The following is a 23,137-nucleotide window of genomic DNA, read 5'->3' as shown; positions in this document are numbered from 1 at the left end:
CGTTTGGTCATGAAATCTTGCCCTATCTGGCAATTTGACCTTTGTTAGAATATGACCTTTTATATCTAGGTCATGTATCCATTTGGAGCTAAATTACGTATATGGTGTGAGGTGTTGGCCTAAACCTAATTTCTGACATACTGCTGCCCAATTTTCCCAAAAGTTTTTGTTAAATAGTGAGTCCATACCTCTGTAATTGGGTTTTAGGGTCTTAGGGCTTATCAAATGCTAGGTTCCTAGGTTTATTTGCTCCTATATGTTGTATACTTAATTTGTTTCACTAATTAACCTCTATTTTTTAACCAGTACCAAATTGTTCTTGATGGTGACTGATTTGTAGGATAGATTGAGATCTGATACTATTGGTCTGCCTATCTTTCTGTACAAAAGACCTTACACAAGATATACTTATCTTGTGATTTTTATTTTAATCATTCTTTCTGGTGCCCAGTATGACATTTCACATCATCATTTTAACCAGAAGTCTCTTGAGCATTTTCCTTTTCCTAGAAATCTCTAAAACACTACCTAGAAATGCCAGGGAAAGCTTATATATAATTTTTGAATTAAAAAATATTTATAGACCTGTCATTTCATTAGTATTGGGAAGAACTCCCTCTGGCATTACAGAATGACACCTGCTGTGCAGTTTATAGTCTAAGAGTATTCCATGTGGGGACGGGTAGGGTGAGAATTTGAGTATCTTTCCCATGGTCACACAGCCAGAATAATTTCTTCTTTTCACCATGTACACATTTATATATGCACATGCAAAATAACTTAGAACAAAGTAATTTGCTTCCTGTTTGGCTAGAGTACCGTTAGAATTCTTGGAAGTGGGTATAAGTATTTTGGGGGTTTTTTCACTTTTGAAAAAGTGAGAGCAGGAAGAATGAAAAGAAATGGTAAATAAATGATGAGTCAAGGAATGTGAAAATAGAGGCACCACAGGTAACATTGAGAAGAAAGCCCACCTATACTTTTCCGGCTTTGGAAAGAATGCCTCAGAGCAATTAGCTCCTTCTTAGACACTGTCTCTCACTATCCCCACAGATACAACACCTTTTGGTGGCTTCCCTGTCACACTGTTGACTCGTGAAGCTACATTCCACTAGGAGCCGCAGCTCTTTTTGCACACATGCCCTTGTTCAGCTACACCTTTCCCATCTTGTATTGGCAAGACTCATTTTTGGAACCTTGCATTTATATCACTGTTAAATTTGACATAGTTTGATTTGACTGTTTAGACATTTTTGGATCTAGGCTCTGTCATACAGTCTGGTAGTTGTCCCTCTTAACTTAATGTCATCTGCAGATTTGGTAAGCATGTCATCTATGCCTTCCTTCAGGCCAATTATTAGACAGGGAGTGTGGAATAGCAGATGGATGCTGGACTTGGAGTAAGGAAGACTTCAGCACAGATCCTGCCCCAGATACTTACTAGCTGCGTGCCTCCATAGAAATCACAGATATCTGTGAGCCTCAATTTCCTCATCTGTAAAATGGTGCTAAAAATGGTAGCTGTCTCACAGTGTTGTGATGATTAAGTGAGGTAATTATAAGTATTTTGTAAACCTTAACATTCTTTATGAATATGTAGTGGATAGAGGGCCAGGCCTGGAGTCAGGTAGACCTGAATTCAAATTCTGCCTCAGACACTTATTAGCTGTGAGACCATAGCTGAATAGTCACTTAACCTCTGTTTGCCTGTTTCTTCAACTGTAAAATGGGGATAATAACAGTTACCTATCTTGCAGGCTTTTTGTGAGGATCAAATAAGATACATTATGAACAATATGTAAATGCTAGCTATTATTACTATTATCCACTAATATTCTTGATAAAATTGTTAATACCAGAGGCCCAGGGAACATATCACTAAACAGGAACTCATAGATACAACTCTCTGTCTGGTCATGCAGTTAGTTCTGAATGCATCAGACATGACTGTCCCTGAGCATCTATGTCTCCGTGTTAACCACAGCCATACTATTAGAGACAGGCTTAATCCTTTGTTTTACCAAAATCAATGTGTACTCTGTTAATAGCTTTTGAGAGAACTTCCTATCTTATTACCCTATCAAAAAATATATTAGGTTAATCTAGCATGACCTTTAAAAAAATGTGCTATTGATAGCTTTTGTTTTAATATCATCTACATATCCCAGTGTATTGCATTCCTTTTCCTCTTCCAGAGAGACATTCTTATAATAAAGAATTTAAAAAGAGGAGGGAAAAAGTTCAGGAAAACTAATTAAAATATGTTGAGAAAGTCTGATATGATACCCAATGTTCGATAACATTGAGTTCCAAGATGTGTGAGGTGGTACCTTCCCATAGCTTGTCTTTGAGGCCAGACTTGGTTATAATAATTTCAAAATTCAGGTCCAGTTGTTCTTACTGTTCTTTTCATTTATATTGTTGTTGTTTTGTGTTTATTGTTTTCCTGATTCTGCTTCCTTCACTTTGAATCGGTTCATGGGTATTCCCATGTTTCTCTGTTTTCATCATTCATTAACCTCTGTGATTTTGGGCAGGTCATTTGAACTCAAGGAGGGAATTTGACTAGATATCCTGTGGGCTCTCATTCAATTGTAGAGCAGTCATCCTAAAATCCTGTCATTTTATAACCAAGTAATATCCCATTACATTTATGAATCACAATTTATTTAGAAATTTCCCAATCAAAAGGCATCTACTTTTGTTACCAGTTCTTTGCTGCTATAAATATTTTGGCATGTGTGGGGTCATTATTTTTGGTCATTTACCTCCTTAGGCTATATACCTAACAGAGGAATCTCTGGGTCAAATAGTGTGGATATTGTAGTTACTCTCTTCACATAATTCCAAATTGATTTCCAGGATGGTTGGACCAATTAAGAGCTCCACCAAAAATTCATTAGTGTTCTTGGACATGGCGAAGCCATGATAACTTCTCATAATCACTGCTTCACCTTTTAAGTGTTCACAAACCATCCCCTTATTAATGTGCTCTAGACTTTTACCAAGAATAGAAATTAAAGACTTTATTCTATAGGATGCAGACTGTATCCTCTTACCTTATAAAAATTGTTACATTTTTTTGTAGTGGCAAAGAATCATAAACAGGGTGTCCATTAATCAAGGAATGACTAAACAAGTTATGATATAAATGTGATGGAATACTGTTGTGCTGTAAAAAATGAATTTCCAGAGGCACTTAGGAAGACTTGTATGACCTGAAGAGGAATGACGTGAACCAGGAGATCAGTTTATAGAGAGAAAAGAATATTGTAAAGACAAACAACTTTGAAAGACATAGGAACTCTGGCTAGCCAACTCTTCCAGAGGACTAATGCTATCCACTTCTTGGTAGAGGGGTGAAAGAGAGTACAGAATGGGATATTTTTTTTTTGACATGGCAAATGCAAAAATTTGTTGTGTTTGATTATTCATGTTTGTAACAGAGGTTTTGTTTTTCTTTATCAATAAAGGGGGGAGGGTATGTGTGACAGAGATGACTAATTTTTTCTTATTAATAAAACTTAATTTTAAAAAGCTAAAAAATGAAAATTGTTACATTTATACTTTTCAGACTTGAGGCACCTGTCCCACTGGCTAGTATCGTTCAGAAATTATTGACAGTAGTTCAGTAATCACACTTGTAAGTTCTTTAAAATTCTCGGTATAGTTCATCTGGGCCTGGAGATCTGAACTCACTGAGTGTAGCTAGATGACATTTGCCTTCCTCCTCACTTTCCGTTCCCTTTTAACCATTTTTGCCCTACCCTTCCTAATCCAAAGATCCTTCTTTTTTTTTTCTTTTTTTAATTTTCTTTTATTTTTTTAAATTTATTTTTAGTTTTCAACATTTACTTCCACAAGATTTTGAGTTACAATATTCTCTCCATCTTATCCCTCCCTCATCCCAATATGGCATGCATTCTGTATACCCCTTCCCCTAATCTGCCCTCCCTTCTATCTCACCCCCCTTCTCTTATCCCCATCCCCTTCTGTTTTCCTGTAGGGCAGGATAGATTTCAAAGATCCTTCTTTTAGGAGAGAAAACGGTATGTAGTAGCTTTCAGAAGGTGGCTATAACTAACTGGATGATTATTCACTTTTCTGAAGTGAAAAGTTCAGACGTCAGGAGCTGATAGATGAGCATTCCTTGCCTCAAGAGGATCACAAAGCAACATTCATTACTGCCACTATTATAGAATGTAATCAAGTATACCAGTACTGACTCTTTCATTTTTCTTTTAAGAGATTTCAGTTGCCAGTTGCTACCTGTGTGTGAGAGTAATTGCAAGGGGGTAGAAATTGAATCTGATTTTGGAGATGGATCCAGCTGTGAGGATGACTGTATTCATGATCTTTCCCACTCTTAAAATGGGAAGGTTTGTCAGTGTTGGTGGGAGGTGACCAGGCAGCATTTGACAGCAACAGCACGTGGGTCATACTCGTTTTGCTATCCCTGTGGTTCTTAAAGTCACTGTTGCTAAGGATGGCTCAGACTTACTAGGGAGAGTGATTCCCAGCATAAAGATTTAGAAGTGGGAGACTTACTTAAACTTGTTTTTCTTACTCAGTATCATTGTATAACTATTAGATTTTTATAAAGTCTTATTTTGACTTGAATAAACTTCTAGAAAAAACACTAATTATCTCCAATTGAGATTGAGAAGTGGACATGAATCAGTAGTAGCTAGAATCAATGAATTGCGTATTCATTTTGAGGTGATGCACAAATTTTGGAACCAGCAAATACGTCTTGTAATCAACATGCCCTCTCTTTGAATGTCCCATCTTGTTGTTATTGTTTGTTCTTCACTCTCAAAGAGGAACAGTGACATCAGGGGGGTGATGTCTTGACTTGCAAGTGAATTGGATTTAAGTGAGGCAGAGCTGTGTAAAAGCATCAGCTTCACTTTCTCCTCCAGAGTTGTCAGAGTCCAGTAGCAAGACATAGATCAGGATGGCTGGCGATGGCCCCAGCTGCAGTGAGAGACTGTGGCCTTTTTAAGCTGAGGTCTTTCCCCAGTCTCAGTTTGTCTGAGGCAACACCCTTTCAGTGATTAAAGGCTCGGTAAGAATTGAGCCAAAAGATGGCCTAGTTTGCCTTCACAAAAAGGATCAATCCAGGAGGGGAAGACCCTCAGAGTTTCTGGCCAGAACAGAACCGATTGCTGTTTACACTCACTCTGAGCCAACAGTTCCTACTGAGGAAGAAGAAAAAGTGTTCATTTCTTCTTTCGTCTTTCAGAGGTAGTAGGCAGAATATCTAAAGCGATTCATACCTACAAGTTGACCTCATAGTGTGACTTCATTGTCTTCTTACAAGTTATCCTCAGTGTCATAGAATGTTAGGTCTAGAAACAACTGTAGAGATCTAACAAGTATTTATTAACGTCTTACTATGTGCTATGTTATGGGGATGCAAATATAAGGAATAAAACCATTCCTACCTGCAAGAAGCATGCATTTGAACAGATCATCTGTTATCAGCACTGGCTCAGGTTGGTGTAATGTTTTTAAGTTTTCCTCCCCAGTACTCCCCCAGTACTACCTCTGGGAGGTAGGCATGGTGAGGATTATCTCCCCCATCTTACTCTTAATGAGGAAACCATAGCTCAGAGAGCTTAAGTGTCTTACCCATGGTCACATGAACTAGTATATCTTGTGGCTAGGATTTGCACCCAAATTAATTGTTCTTTCTACTGTACCATAGGTGGGTCGTCTTACCCTCTTATTTTATGGGTAAGGAAATGCCTTGCCCAAAGTCACCAAAGCTCATAAAGGTTAGAGGTGTACCTCAAAATCAGATCTTCTGAGTGTGAGTCTAGTATTCCATCTGGTAAACCACCCTTGTAGAACCTGTTGTATTTTTTTTAAATAAGTAGCTCATGACTGATTTTAAAGCACATTTGGGGAAAGAGATTAGAGGAAAGAAATTGCACATATCTGCTAAGCAATATATATTGCTCATTCTTGCATTCTAGAATTGCAGGTTCTTGAAATTTAGTGGTTAAAATTATACAACTTTTTAAAATCACTTTTCTTAGCTTGTGTACTTACTTATTTCTTCTAAGTCTCTGATTCATAGCCTTTTCCCCAGTGTATCTTCCATTAATTTTATTTAGATAATTGCACTGCTGCTGCTGCTGCTGCCATCTTAGTCAGTTTTAAATGTTTGTCATTTTAGAATTTATTTTGCTTTTCAGTCCTTTCATGGAGAATTGAATACTTTGTGCATATTGTTTCATTCAGTTATTCTTCAGTAAATAGAATCACTGCTGGACTAGGTCTAATGAAGACCTTTGTTCTCTACCACTGTGGTCACTAGTTCTGTGACTGGGCAGGTCTGTTAACCTTGCAGAGTTTGAGTTTCCCCATCTGTAAATGAGTTCACTAATAATTTAACTACCTACCTGCCACAGGATTGTTATGAAGAAAGCATTTCATAACCTTAAAGAAGGGATTATTTATTATTGGTTGTTCTTAGATCTAGTTACGCATGTGGTAGTTCATGCCTTTCAAAGTGCTCTTTATTCTTAGCCTTTCTGTACAGTACTGTGAAACCTGCATGGAAAATCATATTTGAGGATCACTTGTTGGAAAAGCCATTTCCATGCCCAACCACAGATATTTGCTTTGTAGGCATTACTGTATTTTCAAGCATGTTATAGGCTAGAAATTGCTGTTTAATCAATCTTCATACTTTTGAGCAAATGAGTCTGTATACTTCTTTCACAAATCTCTTTCGTTATTAAGTAACACTATTATAATCTCTTAGGTGTCCTGTAAGTAGACAGTTATTTTATGTCTTGCCATATCACTTTTTAATGTGATGTTTTTCTTATGTTCCATTTTGTAAACTTTTTAATAATTTTCTAATTAAAAATTCATCTATAATTTTCATATTCTGTATTTCTTCATTCAGAATGTGTAGATATACCTACCTGTATGTCTCCCATGTCACCCAGGCAGGGTGCTAGGTAATTGGTAAATGCTTAATAAATATTTGATAGAAAAAACTAATGGGACCTGAGTGCCTTAGATTGCCTTTAACTTGCTCTATCAAACCTGTGGGGCTATATGGTACTTTGTAGCTGACCCTAGAAGCAAAGAGATTTCTGGTTTCTAAGGTAACATGCAAGATACCAAGGTAATTATTTTACCGTATCAAGGATAGTCAACATTTCTCAACTAATAGTTTTAAAGACCTTTTGTTTCCAATAGCATTTGTTTCTTTTGTGTTCAGATGATTTAATGATTTAGAGATAGTTTGCCTGCCTAAAAAAAATTAGCAGTGGCTGTAATTTATTTTGTTAAAACTATGTGTTATTGAAACATTATCAGTTAACCCCTACATGATGTGATTAGTTATCTAGCAAAACAGTTAGGCAGGGGGCTGTGTAGGAAAACTGGACATGAGAGGAGCTGTGTTCTTTTAATACTGATTTTGCCTAATGGGGTGATGGGAAGGGAATAAGCATTCATCTGTGCCAGACACTGTGCTCAGCACTTCATAAATATTACCTCATTTGATCCTTGCAGCAAAGTAGGTGTTGTTATGATTCCCATTTTGTAGTAGAGAAAAATGAGATGAACAGAAGTGAAGTGTCTGAGGATTTGAACTCATGTCTTCCTGACTTCAGCCCCAGGGCTCTCTATTCACTGCACCACATAACAGTCTGTCATGATGCTACCACTATCATATGGATTTGGACAAAACTTGGTTTCTGTGTTAACCGCAAGTTATTATTAACTTGTGGGAAGTGGATTAATAATAATCTTTGCCGTTTATCTATCTCATGAGGACATTTTAGGGGTTAATTAGCTGTCTATAAAAAATACTGAACACCTTCAGGTCATCATTGATTCTCAGTCTTTGTTGAGTTGTGGTCACAGCCCTCATGCACACTTTCTCCAACCAATACTCCTACCCCTCCTCCCCCAACCTCCTTCAATTAAAAAAAAAAAGTTATTAGGTATTGGTTTGTCATCATTGTTCTTATTGTTATTTAAAGAATGAAAATGAATGTTGTTTTGAAATATGCTTCTTAGATAATTAGAGAAATCTTGCAGTTTGACGAAACCAAGATTGAGAATCCCTATATTATCAGTTCATAGTAATGACTCTTTTCCCTCCAACAGGGCTTACTTATAGCCACTAATTTGCTAGATGTACATGAACTTGTTAGACTTGCTAATTATTTTCTTCTGCATGTCCATTATCAACTGACTTTTACAAAAACAATTCTGATCAATACTGTAATTGTATATCTTTGCTTGCAGTCACTGGAGAACCTCATCCCACTGGCCTCCTTGATCTGAGATTTTCCTGGGTCCGGTTTTCTGTATGACATGAACTGTTTTATTGGGGATGAGAAGGGATGGAAAGAAAAGGTCCAGGCAGCCTAGGGCCAAAGTGATAGCCCAGCTTTGTTGAGACAGTCTGGATGTTCCTATGTTCAGGTGCTTCAACTCTTAAAAAAAGTCTGGGTATCCAGGGTTCCTTTGTATGTTATTTCCTGGTTATGTAATGTTATTACTAGCTCCATAGTCAAAATGTCCAATACTTCCTTCCTCCAGGTCAGGGATGGGGAACCTATGACCTCAAGGCCACATGTGGCCCTCTAGGTCCTCAAGTGCAGCCCTTGGACTGAATCCAAACTTCACAGAACAAATTCCCTTAATAAAAGCATTTGTTCTGTAAAACTTGGACTCAGAAGGCTGCACCCAGTGATCTAGAGGGCCACAGGTTTCCTACCTCTTCTCCAGGTCAACCACTCATAACCTTTAGCTTCTTTGATTTATAGTGTTTTCCTACCATAAATCTTTTAGCCTTGTAACTAATTCTTTTTGCTTTTACAAATTCCTGTTTTTCATTAGCAAGAATGGCTAAAATTCTAAACTATTTAAATAAAACATTGAAATCCTGGTATTGTTGTCCATTCCTAAAAGTATGCTTAAAAACCTTACAACACAATTCACTGATTTTACTGTGCTAATGAGAAGTCAGAAGGAGCTAGGTTCCAATTCTAATTTTACTACTTTTTTTTACTTGTGACCTTGAGTAAATGTGTTGATTTCTCTGGGCTTCAGTTTGTTTTGTTTTGTTTTTTTTCATCTCATGTATATAAAACTAGAAAATAAGATAATAAGCTCACGTTAGATATGTTGTAACTGCAATAAATGAAAAATGTGTGTATGTACATGTGTGTGTTTAACTTGTCTTTCTCAAATCCCTTTTTTGTCCATCAGCGTTTTGTTATAGTAGAAGAGTTTTGGAGTATAGTAGAAAGAGCATTAGAGTCAGAAGACATGTCTCTTACCCAACTATTGCAGTGACTTTGGCTCAAAGAAGTTAGCTTGAAATTCTGTCCATTCATCTGTACAAATAAAGCTGACATTTGTACTCATATGGTTATTGTGAAGAAAGTGCTTTGTAAACATCTATTTGTTATCTAAATGTGAGTAATTAATATTATTATAATGATGATGATAATTTGTTCTGCAGTCATTTTGACTCTTCATGACCCCCGTTTGGATTTTTCTTAGCAAAGATACTGGAGTGATTTGCCATTTCCTTCTCCAGTTCATTTTACAGATGAGGAAACTGAGGCAAGTAGAATTAAATGATTTACCTAGGGTCACATAGCTAAATGTCTGAGGCCAGATTCGAACTCAGGGAAATGAGTCTTCATGACCTTAGGCCCAGCGCTCTATCTACTGTGCCACCTAGCTGCCCATTATGCTAATAGTATTATTAATACTAGTAATAATGAAAGTAGAAAGTCTTAAGTGATATATGTATTATTACATATGTTTTTATTTTTATTAATTAGGTTGATGGGATAGAGATCAAATATATAAGCAGTATATAAAGTAAGGAGCCAAATAGGGTGTGTCAGTCCAGCCTAGAGGATTATGTAAATGAAAATCCTATATGAATACACATGAATATAAAGGTGTGTGTCATTTACAGCAAACCTGACTTATAAAAATATGAATATCCAAAAAAAGTTGGGGGACCAGACTCCCTTAAAGTATTAAAAATGTGATTTGATTTGCCAAAATTCTACTTGCCCACACCTTTTCAGGAATACATCAATGCTAGGGAGTGAGCTTAACTTGTATTTATGTGTTCTTGACATTTGAATAGAGTGTTATAGTAGTGTTTGAGTGTATATCTTCAGAGAAACAAAGACTGCTTTTCAGTCATTCTTTTACTGATAAAAAGTAGTTATGACTTGTTTTAAAAAGAACATTTACTACGTTATATTGAACAGTATTATGTCATATTCTTATACATGTGGAGTTTTTCCGGGATACATCTTTTATATCAATCCAGCATTCTAATGCATCTCACAGCTATCTCAATTTTTGTATTTTAGTTAATGTGCCACTCTTGACAATGTGTGTATTACATATGTGTATAAAAGGTATATACGTACATATATATCACATACTGATATGCAAATATACTCATGTACCCATAGCCTTAAATATTTGGAGACTTCTCAGTAATTACCACAGCTGAATTGCATGCTCACTCAGTAGATTTAGTATGATGCCCAGAAGTCAAAGGACAAAATATTTTCAGAACATAGTGTATATTTTTTTCCCGAATTTATAGGATGCCACATTTGAACATGCATTTGCTTGTGAGATACCACAGCTATGCTTTAGGGTAACAAAACAGATAACTTTTCTCTGGGGTCCTTCTTGTTGAATGTTGAAATGTCAAATTGAACTTAATATGTGTTTTAGTAACTGTATTGTGCTCCTCTCCCCAAAAAAGACCCAACCTTGTACATAATACATCATCCTTACTATTCCATTCATGTACAGTAGGATCCATCCTTGTGTTTTGAAAGCTATAGTAAGCACTTGCTCTTTGGAATGTTGCTGTAGAATACACACAGTACAACTTTAGTTCCATTTCACAAAGGTCATCAGGAGGCCTGAGTTCTTGCCCTGGATTCTGTCATTGATTACTTTGTGACCATGCAGTGTCACTTCATCCCTCTGCAACTTGGTTCCCTCTTTTGTAAAATGAAGATAACACCACTTACCTTGCTTCCTAATAAGGCTGTTGTAAGGATCAACGACAAGAATGTGAGAATACTTTATAATAAAAGAAGTGCTCTTTAAACTGTGAGTATCTTTGTTGTATGAAGACTGAAAATATCCCATGTGTTTATTCTAGCACAATCTGGAAATATTTGTTAGTATATTTCAGTAAGAAATGTGGCAGTTAAAGAAACATGTAAGAGTAAAAACCAGAGAGGACTTGCCCATACCACCCTCCCCACCAAACAACACTTCTTTTTCCCTTCTTTTTCTTTTTTTTTTTGAAATAGTCTATACCTTGTGCCTATTCAGCCAGCATTCATGAGTACGTCAGTCATCCATGTGGATCAGATTGGTGACTTGGGAATGAATCTGTGTGATAGAATGCATTTAGTTAGTCCTTCAGGGTTATTCATCTCTTACTTCTTTAGATTTGGCACATTCTCCACCCTCTCTTCTGTATATGCCCTACTCTTAGATACAAAAGAATATATTGAAAAAATCTTATATTTTTTAAAGTCTACATAAAAAAATGTAGCAAGTAAAGACCCCAAAGTAGTTATGAGGCACATAAAAACTAAAAGAAAAAGGGAAGAGGCAGTATATAAAAGAGAGAATCTGGTTGAGACTAATGGATGCCCTATTCAGTGTGATTCCAGCTCTCTTTAAAATCAAGTAATATTTTCAATGCATCAAGCATTTAGAAATAACCAGCAATAGAAATTTCACTTCATTATTCTCAGTGTCAGAGGCAACATTGTGTAGGATATGAAGAAGGGAAGACTTTGGAAATGGAAAGATCCAAGTTCAAATCCTACTTCTACTGTACACATGGCAACTCCGTAAGATTGGATTGCCAAATCTAGGTGGGTGGATGGAGTTTCTGCATCAGGGAGTTATCTGTGCTGTTGTAATCATAGGGATAGACCAAATTTAAAAGCTCTCATTATTTCTTCCATTTTAGTGTTTGGCTTAAACATTATGAAAGGATTCTCTCATTTCATTGAGACTGTAATAAATTTAGTATTGAAATAACAGCATAACAATTGGTTTAAGGGGTTTGGAATATGATACTTCTCTCCTTTCCTGTCCTGAGTTGTGACATGAGTCATATTTTATTTAGATTTTAAAGAGGTGATCAGTTACTGAAAATGGGTAACTTTATTAAGAGTTAACATTTTAATGGTGTCATTAATTCCCATCTAGTGATTTTTTCTTTTGAAGGTAGGAGATTGAGAAAGAGATTTCTAAGTGACTACTAGTAAAAGTACCATGGCTATATGGCAGGAATTTCTAACCTGGTTTCTGAATTTTTTTTAATGTTTTGATAACTATTTTAATATAGGTGGTTTACTTTATAATTTTATTTTATGCACTTAAAAACCTTTTTAAAAAGGAATCCGTAGGCTTTACCAGATTTCAAAGCAGTCCACAACATTAAAAAGATTTTAAAAGTCTCTGCTTTATGGTATTCTGCCTTGTAATTGGTGTTCTGTAAAGCCTCTTGAATTTTTTTAGTGGAAAGTAATATAAAATTGAAAAATGTAATCTTTTTTTCAGGTATTACATAGCATAATATTTAAACACTTAACTATATGTGTTAAACCAAATTTAAGGAATATTTAATAATTTTAAAAAATAAACTTAATAGCTTTTAAAATTTCCTTATTTAAAGACATGAAATTTGGAGTCAATTGTACTGACTTCGAATCCCAACTCTACCATTTGTTGCCTCTCTGATTTTGGGCAAGTTGCATATTCTTTCTGGGCTCAGTTTCCTCATCTGTAAAATAAGAGAGTTGGACTTGATAATCTCTAATGTCACTTCCATTCTAAATCTGTAAGACTGGGTACAAACTTTTCAAGGGACGTTCAGTGTCCCTAGCTATGATCCTGACCAATGTCTTCATTCTTTTAAAATGATCCTGTTTCCTTAAGATTGTCATTTCCTTTAGCAAGGAAAATGTAGCTTTTACCATACCCCTGAAAAATACGAAGTTTGTGGATGGCCTATTTGTAGTACTATTAATATTTGTGAACACATTTACCGTAAACACAGATAATGTCAAAAATATTTTTCATCATTTGACCTGAAATTTTGCTTTTAAAGGTCCGTTTTATCTGTGACATTAAATAACTAAGATTTCTTGCATTACCAAATGCCAAATTTCAAGGAAAAATAAACCCATAGAGCAGGCAAGTATATAGAAGTCAAATAATGTCTACTTTTAACATACATTATTAAAATATGTTAAAGATTGCCTGATGTTTTATAAGAAATGGCATATTCCCTTCCTTTTCCATGTGCTTTAAACAAATAATATGATAGTATAAGCATGAGGATTTAAAAATGTGGATTATTAAAATAACTTTGCCCTAGTTATGGTGTTTCATTTTTTTTTTCTTTTGTAAAGAATACTTTTTCAGGTGGTACATAAAGAAAGGTTTCTTTTAATACTCACATTGAACTTAAATCTGTACCCAACATTTAGTGTGATGTTTATGACAATTAAATATGTACCTTTGAAAGTAAATTGACTAATGAGTTTTGTGTATATGAAACTAAAATTTACAAATATGAATTTAAAAATATAATCTGAGGCATATTCTTGAGGGATATTGTGCACACATGTATTATTACTAAAACTTATGCTTAATCTTTTTAGTTTTTTTTAGATTAAAAGAGCAATTCTAGCAGATTAGCATTTTTCATGGAGAAAGTATCAGAAAAGTGACTCAGCTCCTCTGTGCAAGAAATAAACATACATTTGAAAAGCATTTTTTAATTTTTTAGATGCATGATTTCATTCAGACATAAACTTGAAAAAAATTTTAAATTATTTCTATTACTCTTGATTTCTTGGAAATTATTTGTCTTATTCATCAACAAGAATTTCAAAAAAACACCATTTTAATAAAACCCAATGAATCTTAAGAGCTCATAAATTTTTTTAGGGTCAAAACTATATCACTATTATGGTTAATTGCATGTGTTTGTAACTGAATTACATTGCAAGAAGAAAAGATGATGATGATTTGGTATTTTTGATCTCCAAAAATGTCCAGGTTTTTTGTTTTCTTTGTTTGTGGTAATAAGGTTCTGAAACAACTGCTATTTAAGATTTTAGTGATAAGAGTTCTGCCAATACTTAAGCTCTCCATACCTGTAGGACTTCAACCTGTAAAAAACAAATTTGCTAATTTTGCAACTTACATGATTATCCAGTGTTATTGTGGCATGGTAGTTGGCTATTTTGTGTTACAGATTTTTACATGAAATCATTAAGTGTGACTAAATATCAGTATTTTGGCATATTACTACTATTGCTTATAGTCATTCATACAAGAAAAGAAGCTAGCATTGTTTTTATTTTTTTATTGTTACTGAACACAATATTCTAGGAATTTTCAGCAAATTATCAATTCAGCTGTAATTCAAGTTTTGTTTCACAAGAAGCTGTGAAATGTTCTTTGTTGCCTGCCATTAAAATTTAAATCAGTATCTTTAATGCCCTCTTGCAGTCTCATTTTGTTGCACTAGAAATCTGTTTTAGTTGATCTGCAAGTCTGTTTTGTGCTGAGTGCTTATGTTTTCCAATTCAGCTGCTTTGTAATTTTTCTGTAAGCAGTTTAAATCTTGTATTCTGTTAAAATAATTTTATCATCATAAAAGTGCAATAATGTACATGCATGTTAATCGTGCAAGTGCTCAAGACATTTTTTTATATTGCAATTCCAGTTGAAAACCACCTGAAGGAAAAAATAAACAAATAACAAAAACATTCAATATTTATTTACAGCATTTAGAAGATAGTTTGTTTCTGTTTCAGGTGCAGGATTCTGTCCAGCACAGATAACCCAGAGATGGATGTCATAGATAGAATTTACATACCATTAGCTCACAATAATTCATTAGCAGCAGAGCTCTGGGGTACAGAGCTAGCTAGGCATGTTATTTGTGATGTCTGGATGCTGTATTTTAACAAGGTTTACTGGCCTCATGCTTGTAGCCTTTGTCTAGTGACAGAAGTAATTACTTGATAAAATGAAGTGCATCGCTGTGAACAATTGACCCTTTGGAACAATCCAGACTGGTCAGCAATCTAAAGCCACATTTTAAAGCCATCATGATAGCTTCAAACTTCAGAGTTTCCAGGGTGCAGACAAAGGTATTGTCTTCCTTTAGCACAAGTCGTGTACCATTTTCAGACTTTATGAAGTATTTAAATTGAATAATATTTGAAGATATAGAAAATTCCTCCGGAAAGCCATCCAGCCGGCTCTTAGACACCAATACAATGCGAGATTTTATTTTTGTTATGAAATCAGGAGCATTACAAAAGATTCTCAAACCTTGTGAGCGATCGTGGTTATCAGTGATTTCCAAGAAAGTAGTCTCTCTGGCTGTTAGCTGTTCTTTCTCCCACCTGGATTTCACTTCTTCAGCCAGCCCTTTAAGCTGAAAGAATTCTGCCTCCTGGGCCAGGAGTTGATTTTCTCGAAATCCTTCTGGTAGTAGAAGTTCTCCATTCCGTAAGAAGTTCAGAACATGTCTAAAAAGGAGTCCATCCCTGTCTATGAAGTAGTGACCGTCAGCATCGAGGGGGCAAAGGATTTTTCCATTGACTACACCTTCAAGGAAAGTATCTGGATACTTGGCCAGTGTTTGTTTTTGAGTAATGTACAAATAGCCACCAACATTGAGAGTCGTCAGCGTTTTGCAGCTCTTTCCTTGATCAGGACCTTCAGGGCTGTTGTGTTTCCCCTCATAGTCTTTTTCTTTTTCTCTCCTGTTTATTTTACGTTCCATTTTCAAAATCGCTGCAGCTTCTTGTTCTTGGCTTAGAGAGAGCTTTTTAAAAAGCACCACCACCACACAAACACGCCTTTATTCAGCTCCAGCTCGGTGATGGAATGGAAATGCTGGCAACCTCACATGAGCTGTCAGCTCTGTTTTGCAGTAGGTGGCGTATCAGCTATGTATGCAGGAGGTTTCAGGAGTAAGGCTGAAAAAGAGAATTTGCATTTAACTGTATGAGGGCAGAGATTGGTTACAAAAGCATTTTCTTTGCAGGCATGAAAGTTAGATCACTCTGAATATTTTATGTGCTTACTACCAAATAGGTCACGTTTTCTTTTTAGTGATAGCAGTAAACATGAGATTTGCTTTTTGTATCTAAATGCCTTTTAAGTTACCAAACCAGTAGTGCTTCATCTTAATAAATCATTGAATCATTCAGAATTTTTAATATACTATCACTTTTGGAAACTAGGTTTTAAATTAATGTTATTTTTGGTTTTAGTATTTTGGATTTTAGGGATGGTATAAATAAGAAAATGGGAATAAAAATATGTGGATAGCTTTGTAATCTATAAGCTTTATACATGACATATATTGCATAGTGTCAGTCTTTTTTTTTTTCCAAGAAAATTGGGAGAGCTACGCCTGTTGTTTATTGTATAGTACTCAGTTTGTTTTGACATGACATTCCGATTGCAGTATCTTCAACAAGAGAGATGATTTCTTAGTATCTTTGGATGTAAAGGACTTTTTAAAATTTTTAAATTTTTAAGATAAAAATCAGAGAGGGAAGAGAGATTCAATAATCATTTATCCTTGATTCTGTTTAACCTGCCTATGGATTCTGTGTAATATTGAGGATAAACATTTGCTAAACAAAGACACAGAATGCTGTAGCTTGAATATAACATCACGCTGTATATAACCAGAATGATTATAGTGTGGAGGAGGGGGGGAGGGAAGAAAGCAAAGTGACAGCTAGGAGTGGCAAGTTGAAATAGCTTGGCGTGAGACAAGGATAGGGTACGTGATAAACTAGTTTTTTCTCCATAATGTAAATATTGGTAGAGCAGGAAAAATTGAAAGCACCTCTAACCCCTGTTTTTTCCCCTTCCAGAGAATGAATACCTGTTTGAGTCCTTTGAGGGGAAAAAAATGGAACTTTTTTTTTCTTTCCAGGGGCACAGTAAATATAATTTGCTTTCCAGGGTAGTGTAGTAAGCTAAGCCTTTTACCTAAGGATGAGTATTTTCTTGGATTTTTATGCCCAAGATTTCAAGTTTGTTTATTTGCAATCATTTATTTGACCTATTTGCTTAATTTGAGAAAATGAACTAGGTAGCTCTTAATGCAATAACCTTTATTTTATAATTTGTTTCTCTAGCAACATAAAATGTCTTCTATATATTATTAAACCAATCTGATGTAAATGTTTGAATATTTTTCCTGTGAAAGATTTGTCTAATACCATTTTATCATTAGTAATTGATACTGATAAAATAGAAAAAATTATTTTGTAATAATTGTGAAGTATCTGTAAATGTATTGTTTTCTTGTTATGAAGGAGGATTAAAAGAGTATTTTGCTTAGAAAGATCTTAAAGGATTTGTTATATCAATATTTTGTGATCAGTTTCACAGAAAATTATGTGGAAAGGATTAGTGAGAGATTATTTCAAGGATAAAATTTCAGCACAATTTAAATACACCCATAACTACTATGTTGTGGAAAACTTATTTTACAAAAATAAAATGACAGATGACAAGTACATATTCGAAGTTAACTTCAAGTCCAGTGTATGTTCAGATGGCTCTCCTAGTCTTTTACCCTCCATGTTAGTCATTATCACTAACTCATTCACTTTCTTAACTTAAATTTTTGTTGCTCTCTTTTCTTTTACCATCATCTTTATTTCCCAGTAATCCCTGCCCCCTCAAGCTGTCCTTCACCAGAGAATTTTAAAAAAGAGAGAAAAGCAGTTCCCCAAACTAAGCAACATAAACTCATCTACTTTTTGTAAAGACATTTATTTGCCTTGTGTTTCAAAAGTTATAATGTCTGTTTAAGAGAACAAAATAAAAGTAGCTCTTAGGAAGAAAAGCCTAGGCACTGTTGGACATTCATCTTAGGTAGTGTTCCTTCTGCAATGGCCATCAGCCCTTGTCCCAGAACAGTCTTGGAGGGTATAGTGGTTGACAAGAAGTAGGCTTTGCTTGTATGTATGTATGCATATATGCGTGTATGTGTGTAGACACACGTATATCTCAACATTTCATTTTGAATTCCCCTTTTGCTTCTTTGTGTTTCATTTTCTCCTCACCTTTTCCTTTTTCTGATCTGGAGACTTTCTTTGCAGTAGAGAGGTTGAGGGCATAGATGAGAACAGACTGTAACTACAGACCTGGGTTGCTCAACCATTTCAAAATAAGAATAGTTGGTGCTGTGGGTGCTGAGATGTCCTCCTCACTGTGTTCTGACATCCCCAAACTAGTTTGCATAACAAAGTAGACCAACTCCTTGTACTGCCTACTTTTCCCATCCTTAGGAACTGTTTCCATTCCATTTTTGTATAAGCCCTGCTTTTTGATATTCCTGTGATATGCTATATTCTTTTCTAAATAGAAACAAAAAGATACCCTGATAGAGGTATCTTACGAGTAGCATGGTATGATGGCTTAAAGACATTAGAACCACAACTTTGGTATTTGGAGTGAACTGAAGTCAGTTTTTCTTTGTTTCTTCATTTGTAAAAATGGCCTACATCCCGAAGTTAGTTGGAAGAATAATTCATAAATGCTGTTTATGAAAGCAGTTTTCTAAATTTATAGAGCTCCTTAATTTTTTTCCTTGTCTTCATTTGTTTCAATGTCATGGGCTAAAGTCTAATAAGTAGTTTTGCCTTCTCAAAAACTTCTTTTTGATTTGTTGCAGAAGGTATTCCTTTTCAACCCCTGACTGAAACCATTAGCTTGCAATGGTGGGTGCGTTGCAGTCATAATCTGGCTTTCTATTCTAGAAGCCTATTTGTTTTATTTTATAATATTTTATAATATTTTATTTATAATATTTGTTTTATTTTTTTGAAGCAGAATAATGATTTTTTCTTTTGTGGACTTGTTTTTTAAAATGTTTGAAAAGTGCTTGTGAATGCTTGGTAACCATTTGTTAATTCTTTATGAAGGTTTGGTGTATCAGCCAGAAAAATAGGCACACATGCATGATAGCTATCCATACCATCCAAAAGCTAAGTGATACTAATTTCACTCAACAGATCTATTTAGCTTTATGGGGACATCAAATATCATACAATAAAAAGACCATTTCTATAGCATATAGAGAGACTTCTGTTGTTGTTTTCAGGCATGTCCGTCTCTTTGTGACTCCATTTGGGGTTTTCTTGGCAAAGAGTACTTTGCAGTTTCCTTCTCTAGATTATTTTATAGGTAAGAAAAATGAAGCAAATGAAGTTAAGTGACTTGCCCAAGGTGTTACACATCTAGTAAGTATCTGAGGCCAGATTTGAACTCGAGAAAATGAGTCTTCCTGACTCCAGGCCCTGCACTTTATCTGCCGTACTACCTAGCTGCCCAAACATGTAGCAGAGATGGTAACAAATTCACTTGGAAAGACATTTTTTAGGCTTTGCTGTTTGCAGTAAGGGAAATACTCAGATTAAGGGACATCAAGGTGGTAGAGTGTATAGAGTGCCAGGCCTGGAGTCAAGAAGATATTTTCCTGAGTTCAAACCCAACCTCAGCCACTTACTGGCTCAGTTTTCTCAACTGATCTGGAGAAGGAAATAGCAAACCATTTCTAGTATGTTTGCCAAGAAAACCCCAAATAGGGTCACAGAGAGTTGGTCACGTCTGAAACAACTTAACAACAACAAATAAAAAGATTAAGGACTTGTGTAAAGAAAATGTTTTACAGAATGACTAGTGGTCATTATAGAAATAGTAGTACTTAAAGAATAAGTTCTGTTGGGCCCATGTTTATATCACTGAATTTGATTGCAATAGAAAACAATTTCAGTATGTTTAGCATGTTTTTCCTACAAGTTCTTTTTCATTGATTTGAGGTAATAGTGGTTTCTTCTGGAACTACAGGACTATTGACAAAGCTCATGACTGACAGAATTCAGTTCCCAGTATAAATTGAGATCAAAGTATTTCTCTGAGTGCTGTATAGTCCTTAAGTTGTCATTGTTGTTCATAGAGCAGGATGAAGAGAGGAGTATGTGTTAGGAGTTTCCTCACTGTATAAATTCTTCGCACTCACATATTGTATTTTGCTAACCATTTTTACTGTAAGCCTCTGGGCCAGCCCTGCCCAGAATTTGGTAGCTGTCTTGCTAGGGGATGGATAATGGTAATTAGACCTGGAATAACAAATTGTTACCCTTACTAAGCATTTCTTGAACTAAATGCCTTTTAATGTCCTGGCTTTCCCATACTTCTTGATTCAAGATTCTTCTCTCATCTCTAAATTCTGTTCATATGATCCTTTTACTTTTCTACTTGGTTCTCTTTCCACTCCTCACAGAAATTATTTAAAGCACCCCTTTTCTCTTTGAATCTCCTACACCACTCTTTCCCCCTCTCTTTCAGCTGATGACCTTAACTCCTACTTTACATTTTCCATGATCTCCCTCTTCTCTCCTCTGCTTTTCAAAACCTTCAGATATCATCCTCTATTATCACTGCCTTTACTTCAGTCCCTGATGAAGAGGTGGTCATTGTACCACAACCAGTCCCTCTGCGTGTACCTTCGGGCCCATCCCTTCCCATCTTTTCCAGCACCTAACCCTCACACTCAACTTCCCTCCCTCTCTCTAATTTTCAATCTCATATGCTCTGCTTCCATTCTGCCTACAAACAAAAAATTCTTCACCATCCTGGCAAAATTCCTACTTAGACCCTACCATTTCCTCAAGCCTCAAGCTATCACCTTATGTCTCTCTTCCTTTTCACAGCCAAAATCCTAGGGGGAAAAACTGTCATTTCTTGCCTCTCCTTCCTCTCCTCACTTCTCAGTTCCTTTGCATTTTCGCTTCTCATTTGAACATTCAATTGAGATAGCTCTCTCCAAAGTTACAGTGACCTCTTAATTGCCAAATCTGGTGACCTTTTCTAAATCCTCTTCCTTCACCTCTTCAGCATTTAAGATTCTTTAAGGGGAACCTGTGGCCTTCTAAGTCCTTGAGTGTGGCCTTTTGACTGAGTCCAAGTTTTACAGAACAAATCCTTTTATTAAGGGGATTTGTTCTGTGAAGTTTGGATTCAGCCAGAGGGCTGCACCTGAGGACCTAGAGGGCCGTATGTGGCCTCAAGGCCTCGGTTCCCATACTCTCCTTGGCTATCCTCCTCTTCCATGTTGGATGCTTGCTATCTTTTCTCTGAGTTTTCATGGCACTTGTCTCTTGCTTCTCTACTCCTCAATTTCTTGTGCTCTTTCAGCATTTATATCATATCTCCAAATGTGGATGTACCCCAGAGCTTTGTCCTAGGCCCTCTCCTCTTTACTCTCCACACTCTCTCCACCTGGCAGTCTTATCAGTTCTGATGAGTTAAATTATCCTTTCTTTTCAGATGTCTCCAAGATCAATATATTCAGCCTTGGTCTCTTTTCTGAGCTCACTGTATATCTCCAACTTCCTGCTGGATATTTCAGATTGGGTATCTCATAGGTATCTCTTTCTTACTGTCCAAAACAGAACTCAGTACCTTTTTCCCAAAACTCATTGCTCCTTCCCCACGTTCCTATAGGGTAACACTGTCGTCCTTCCAGTAACGTCACTCTTAGCCTTACCTCCTCACTCTCTCTCACCATACCTGGCCACTCAGTTGCCTAATCTTGTCATTTCCACTCCTCCATATCTTTCACATCCACTCCCTTCTCTCTATCTTCCCGTGGCCACCACCCTATCTCAGGCTATCCTCACCTATCTCCTAGATTATTGCAGTAGCCTCCCCTTCAGTCTTCTTGCCTTTCATCTTTCTCTTCAGTATGTTCTCCATGTAGTTGCCTAAAGTGTAAACCTGACTGTGCCACTCTTCTAGTTGGTAAACTCTGGTGCTTCTCTGTTGCTTCTAGAATAAATAAAAACTCCTTGGTTTGTTATTTGAAGTTCACCTGCCTTTCCACCTTTATTATATTTTACTCCCTTTCCTCCAGTCTACATTTCTGACAAATTAGCTTTTTGACTGTTCCATCTCCTGCCTCTGTGCCTTTGCCCAGGCTATTCCCCCATTCCTGGAAGGCACCCTCTCGCCTCTGCTTCTGAGAATCCCTTGCTTCCTTTAGTATTTAGCTCAGTTATGCCCTGCTACTTAATGCCTTCCTTATCTCCCAGCTTTTGCTCATAGATGTTTTCAAGTCATTGTCTTCTAAGTTTGTGCCTTGAACTTCCCTGTCACCATAGAACCTTTTAGTGGTCAGGTTCTGTTTTTGTTGTTGCTCATTTTCCAGCCCATTTCTTGACTTTGAACTTTATGTTAGAGTGGGGCTCCACTCACCTCTGGGGGCTGGGGGGAGCTTCTGTCTTTTATATCCTGCTGCTTTCACAGCTTGGTCTGGGGTCTGTAAGTTTTTGGTGCTTCCAAAGTGGTGTGATCTGGGAAGAGGAATGATGTCTACCATCCTGGTCTGTGCTCTGGTCCTCACCCAGGTAGGGCTCCTGCACTCCTCTTCATCTTGGAGCTGTGATCCGGAACTGGGTAATGGGAGAAGGAGCTGTCAAATGCATCCAATCCTAAGCCCAGAGACAGCGTAGAGGTCCCCTGGGATCTCTTGTTGACCACATGTTAAGTCCCCTTACGGGCCCAGGCACCGCTCCTCACTGCTCTGCTGCCATAGTGCGCAGCTGGTGCGGCTTCCTCTGCACAGGGCTCTTGGCCAACCCCAACCCCAGCCTCCACAAACCTTGCTTTGTCTTTCAAAGTTGCCCTGAGCTAGAAAAATGACTTACTGTGAGTTTTTATTAGTTTTCCTGTTCAGAATTTGGTTTGGCAGTTTTCTCTGTTCATTTTGTAGAAGAGGTTTTGGGAGAGGTTTAGCAGTTGTGACCTTTAACCTCATCATCTTGCCTCCGCCCCTTTGTATTTATTTTATAGATACTTTTGTGTACCTATTGACTCCCATAATAGCACATCAATCCCTTGATAGCAGGAATTGGTTTTTTTGTCTTTGTGTCGTTAGTATCTCACACAGTACCTGCTGTGTAGTTGGTGTACTGGATATAGTTGGTATCCTGGAAACTACTCCCTCCCTCCCCGC

At 36.5% G+C, this 23,137-nt stretch overlaps 2 protein-coding genes across 4 annotated transcripts in view; one reads left to right on the top strand and one right to left on the bottom strand.

The window, feature by feature from the left end:
• The window catches only part of GTF2F2 (general transcription factor IIF subunit 2), a 165,591-nt gene that overhangs the window by 49,322 nt on the left and 93,132 nt on the right, over nucleotides 1-23,137 (top strand). The window lies entirely within an intron of this gene.
• Nucleotides 14,833-23,137, bottom strand: part of KCTD4 (potassium channel tetramerization domain containing 4) — an 11,778-nt gene continuing 3,473 nt past the window's right edge. Inside the window, exons 2-3 of one of the 2 annotated variants that reach the window (XM_027873528.1) lie at nucleotides 22,378-22,574; nucleotides 14,833-16,067 (exon numbers count right to left, since the gene is read on the bottom strand). In XM_027873528.1, the coding sequence (XP_027729329.1) occupies nucleotides 15,095-15,871 (777 nt within the window). In that variant the 5' untranslated portion in view covers nucleotides 15,872-16,067; nucleotides 22,378-22,574 and the 3' untranslated portion in view covers nucleotides 14,833-15,094. The remainder of the gene's footprint in view (nucleotides 16,068-22,377; nucleotides 22,575-23,137) is intronic. The other variant, XM_027873529.1, reaches the window with a different exon arrangement.

This window comes from Vombatus ursinus, unplaced genomic scaffold (assembly GCF_900497805.2).
Source record: "Vombatus ursinus unplaced genomic scaffold, bare-nosed wombat genome assembly UNPS02014802.1, whole genome shotgun sequence".
Lineage (NCBI taxonomy): Eukaryota > Metazoa > Chordata > Mammalia > Diprotodontia > Vombatidae > Vombatus > Vombatus ursinus.
Note: the sequence above shows the minus strand (reverse complement) of the source record. Positions and strands in the feature narration are given on the sequence as shown.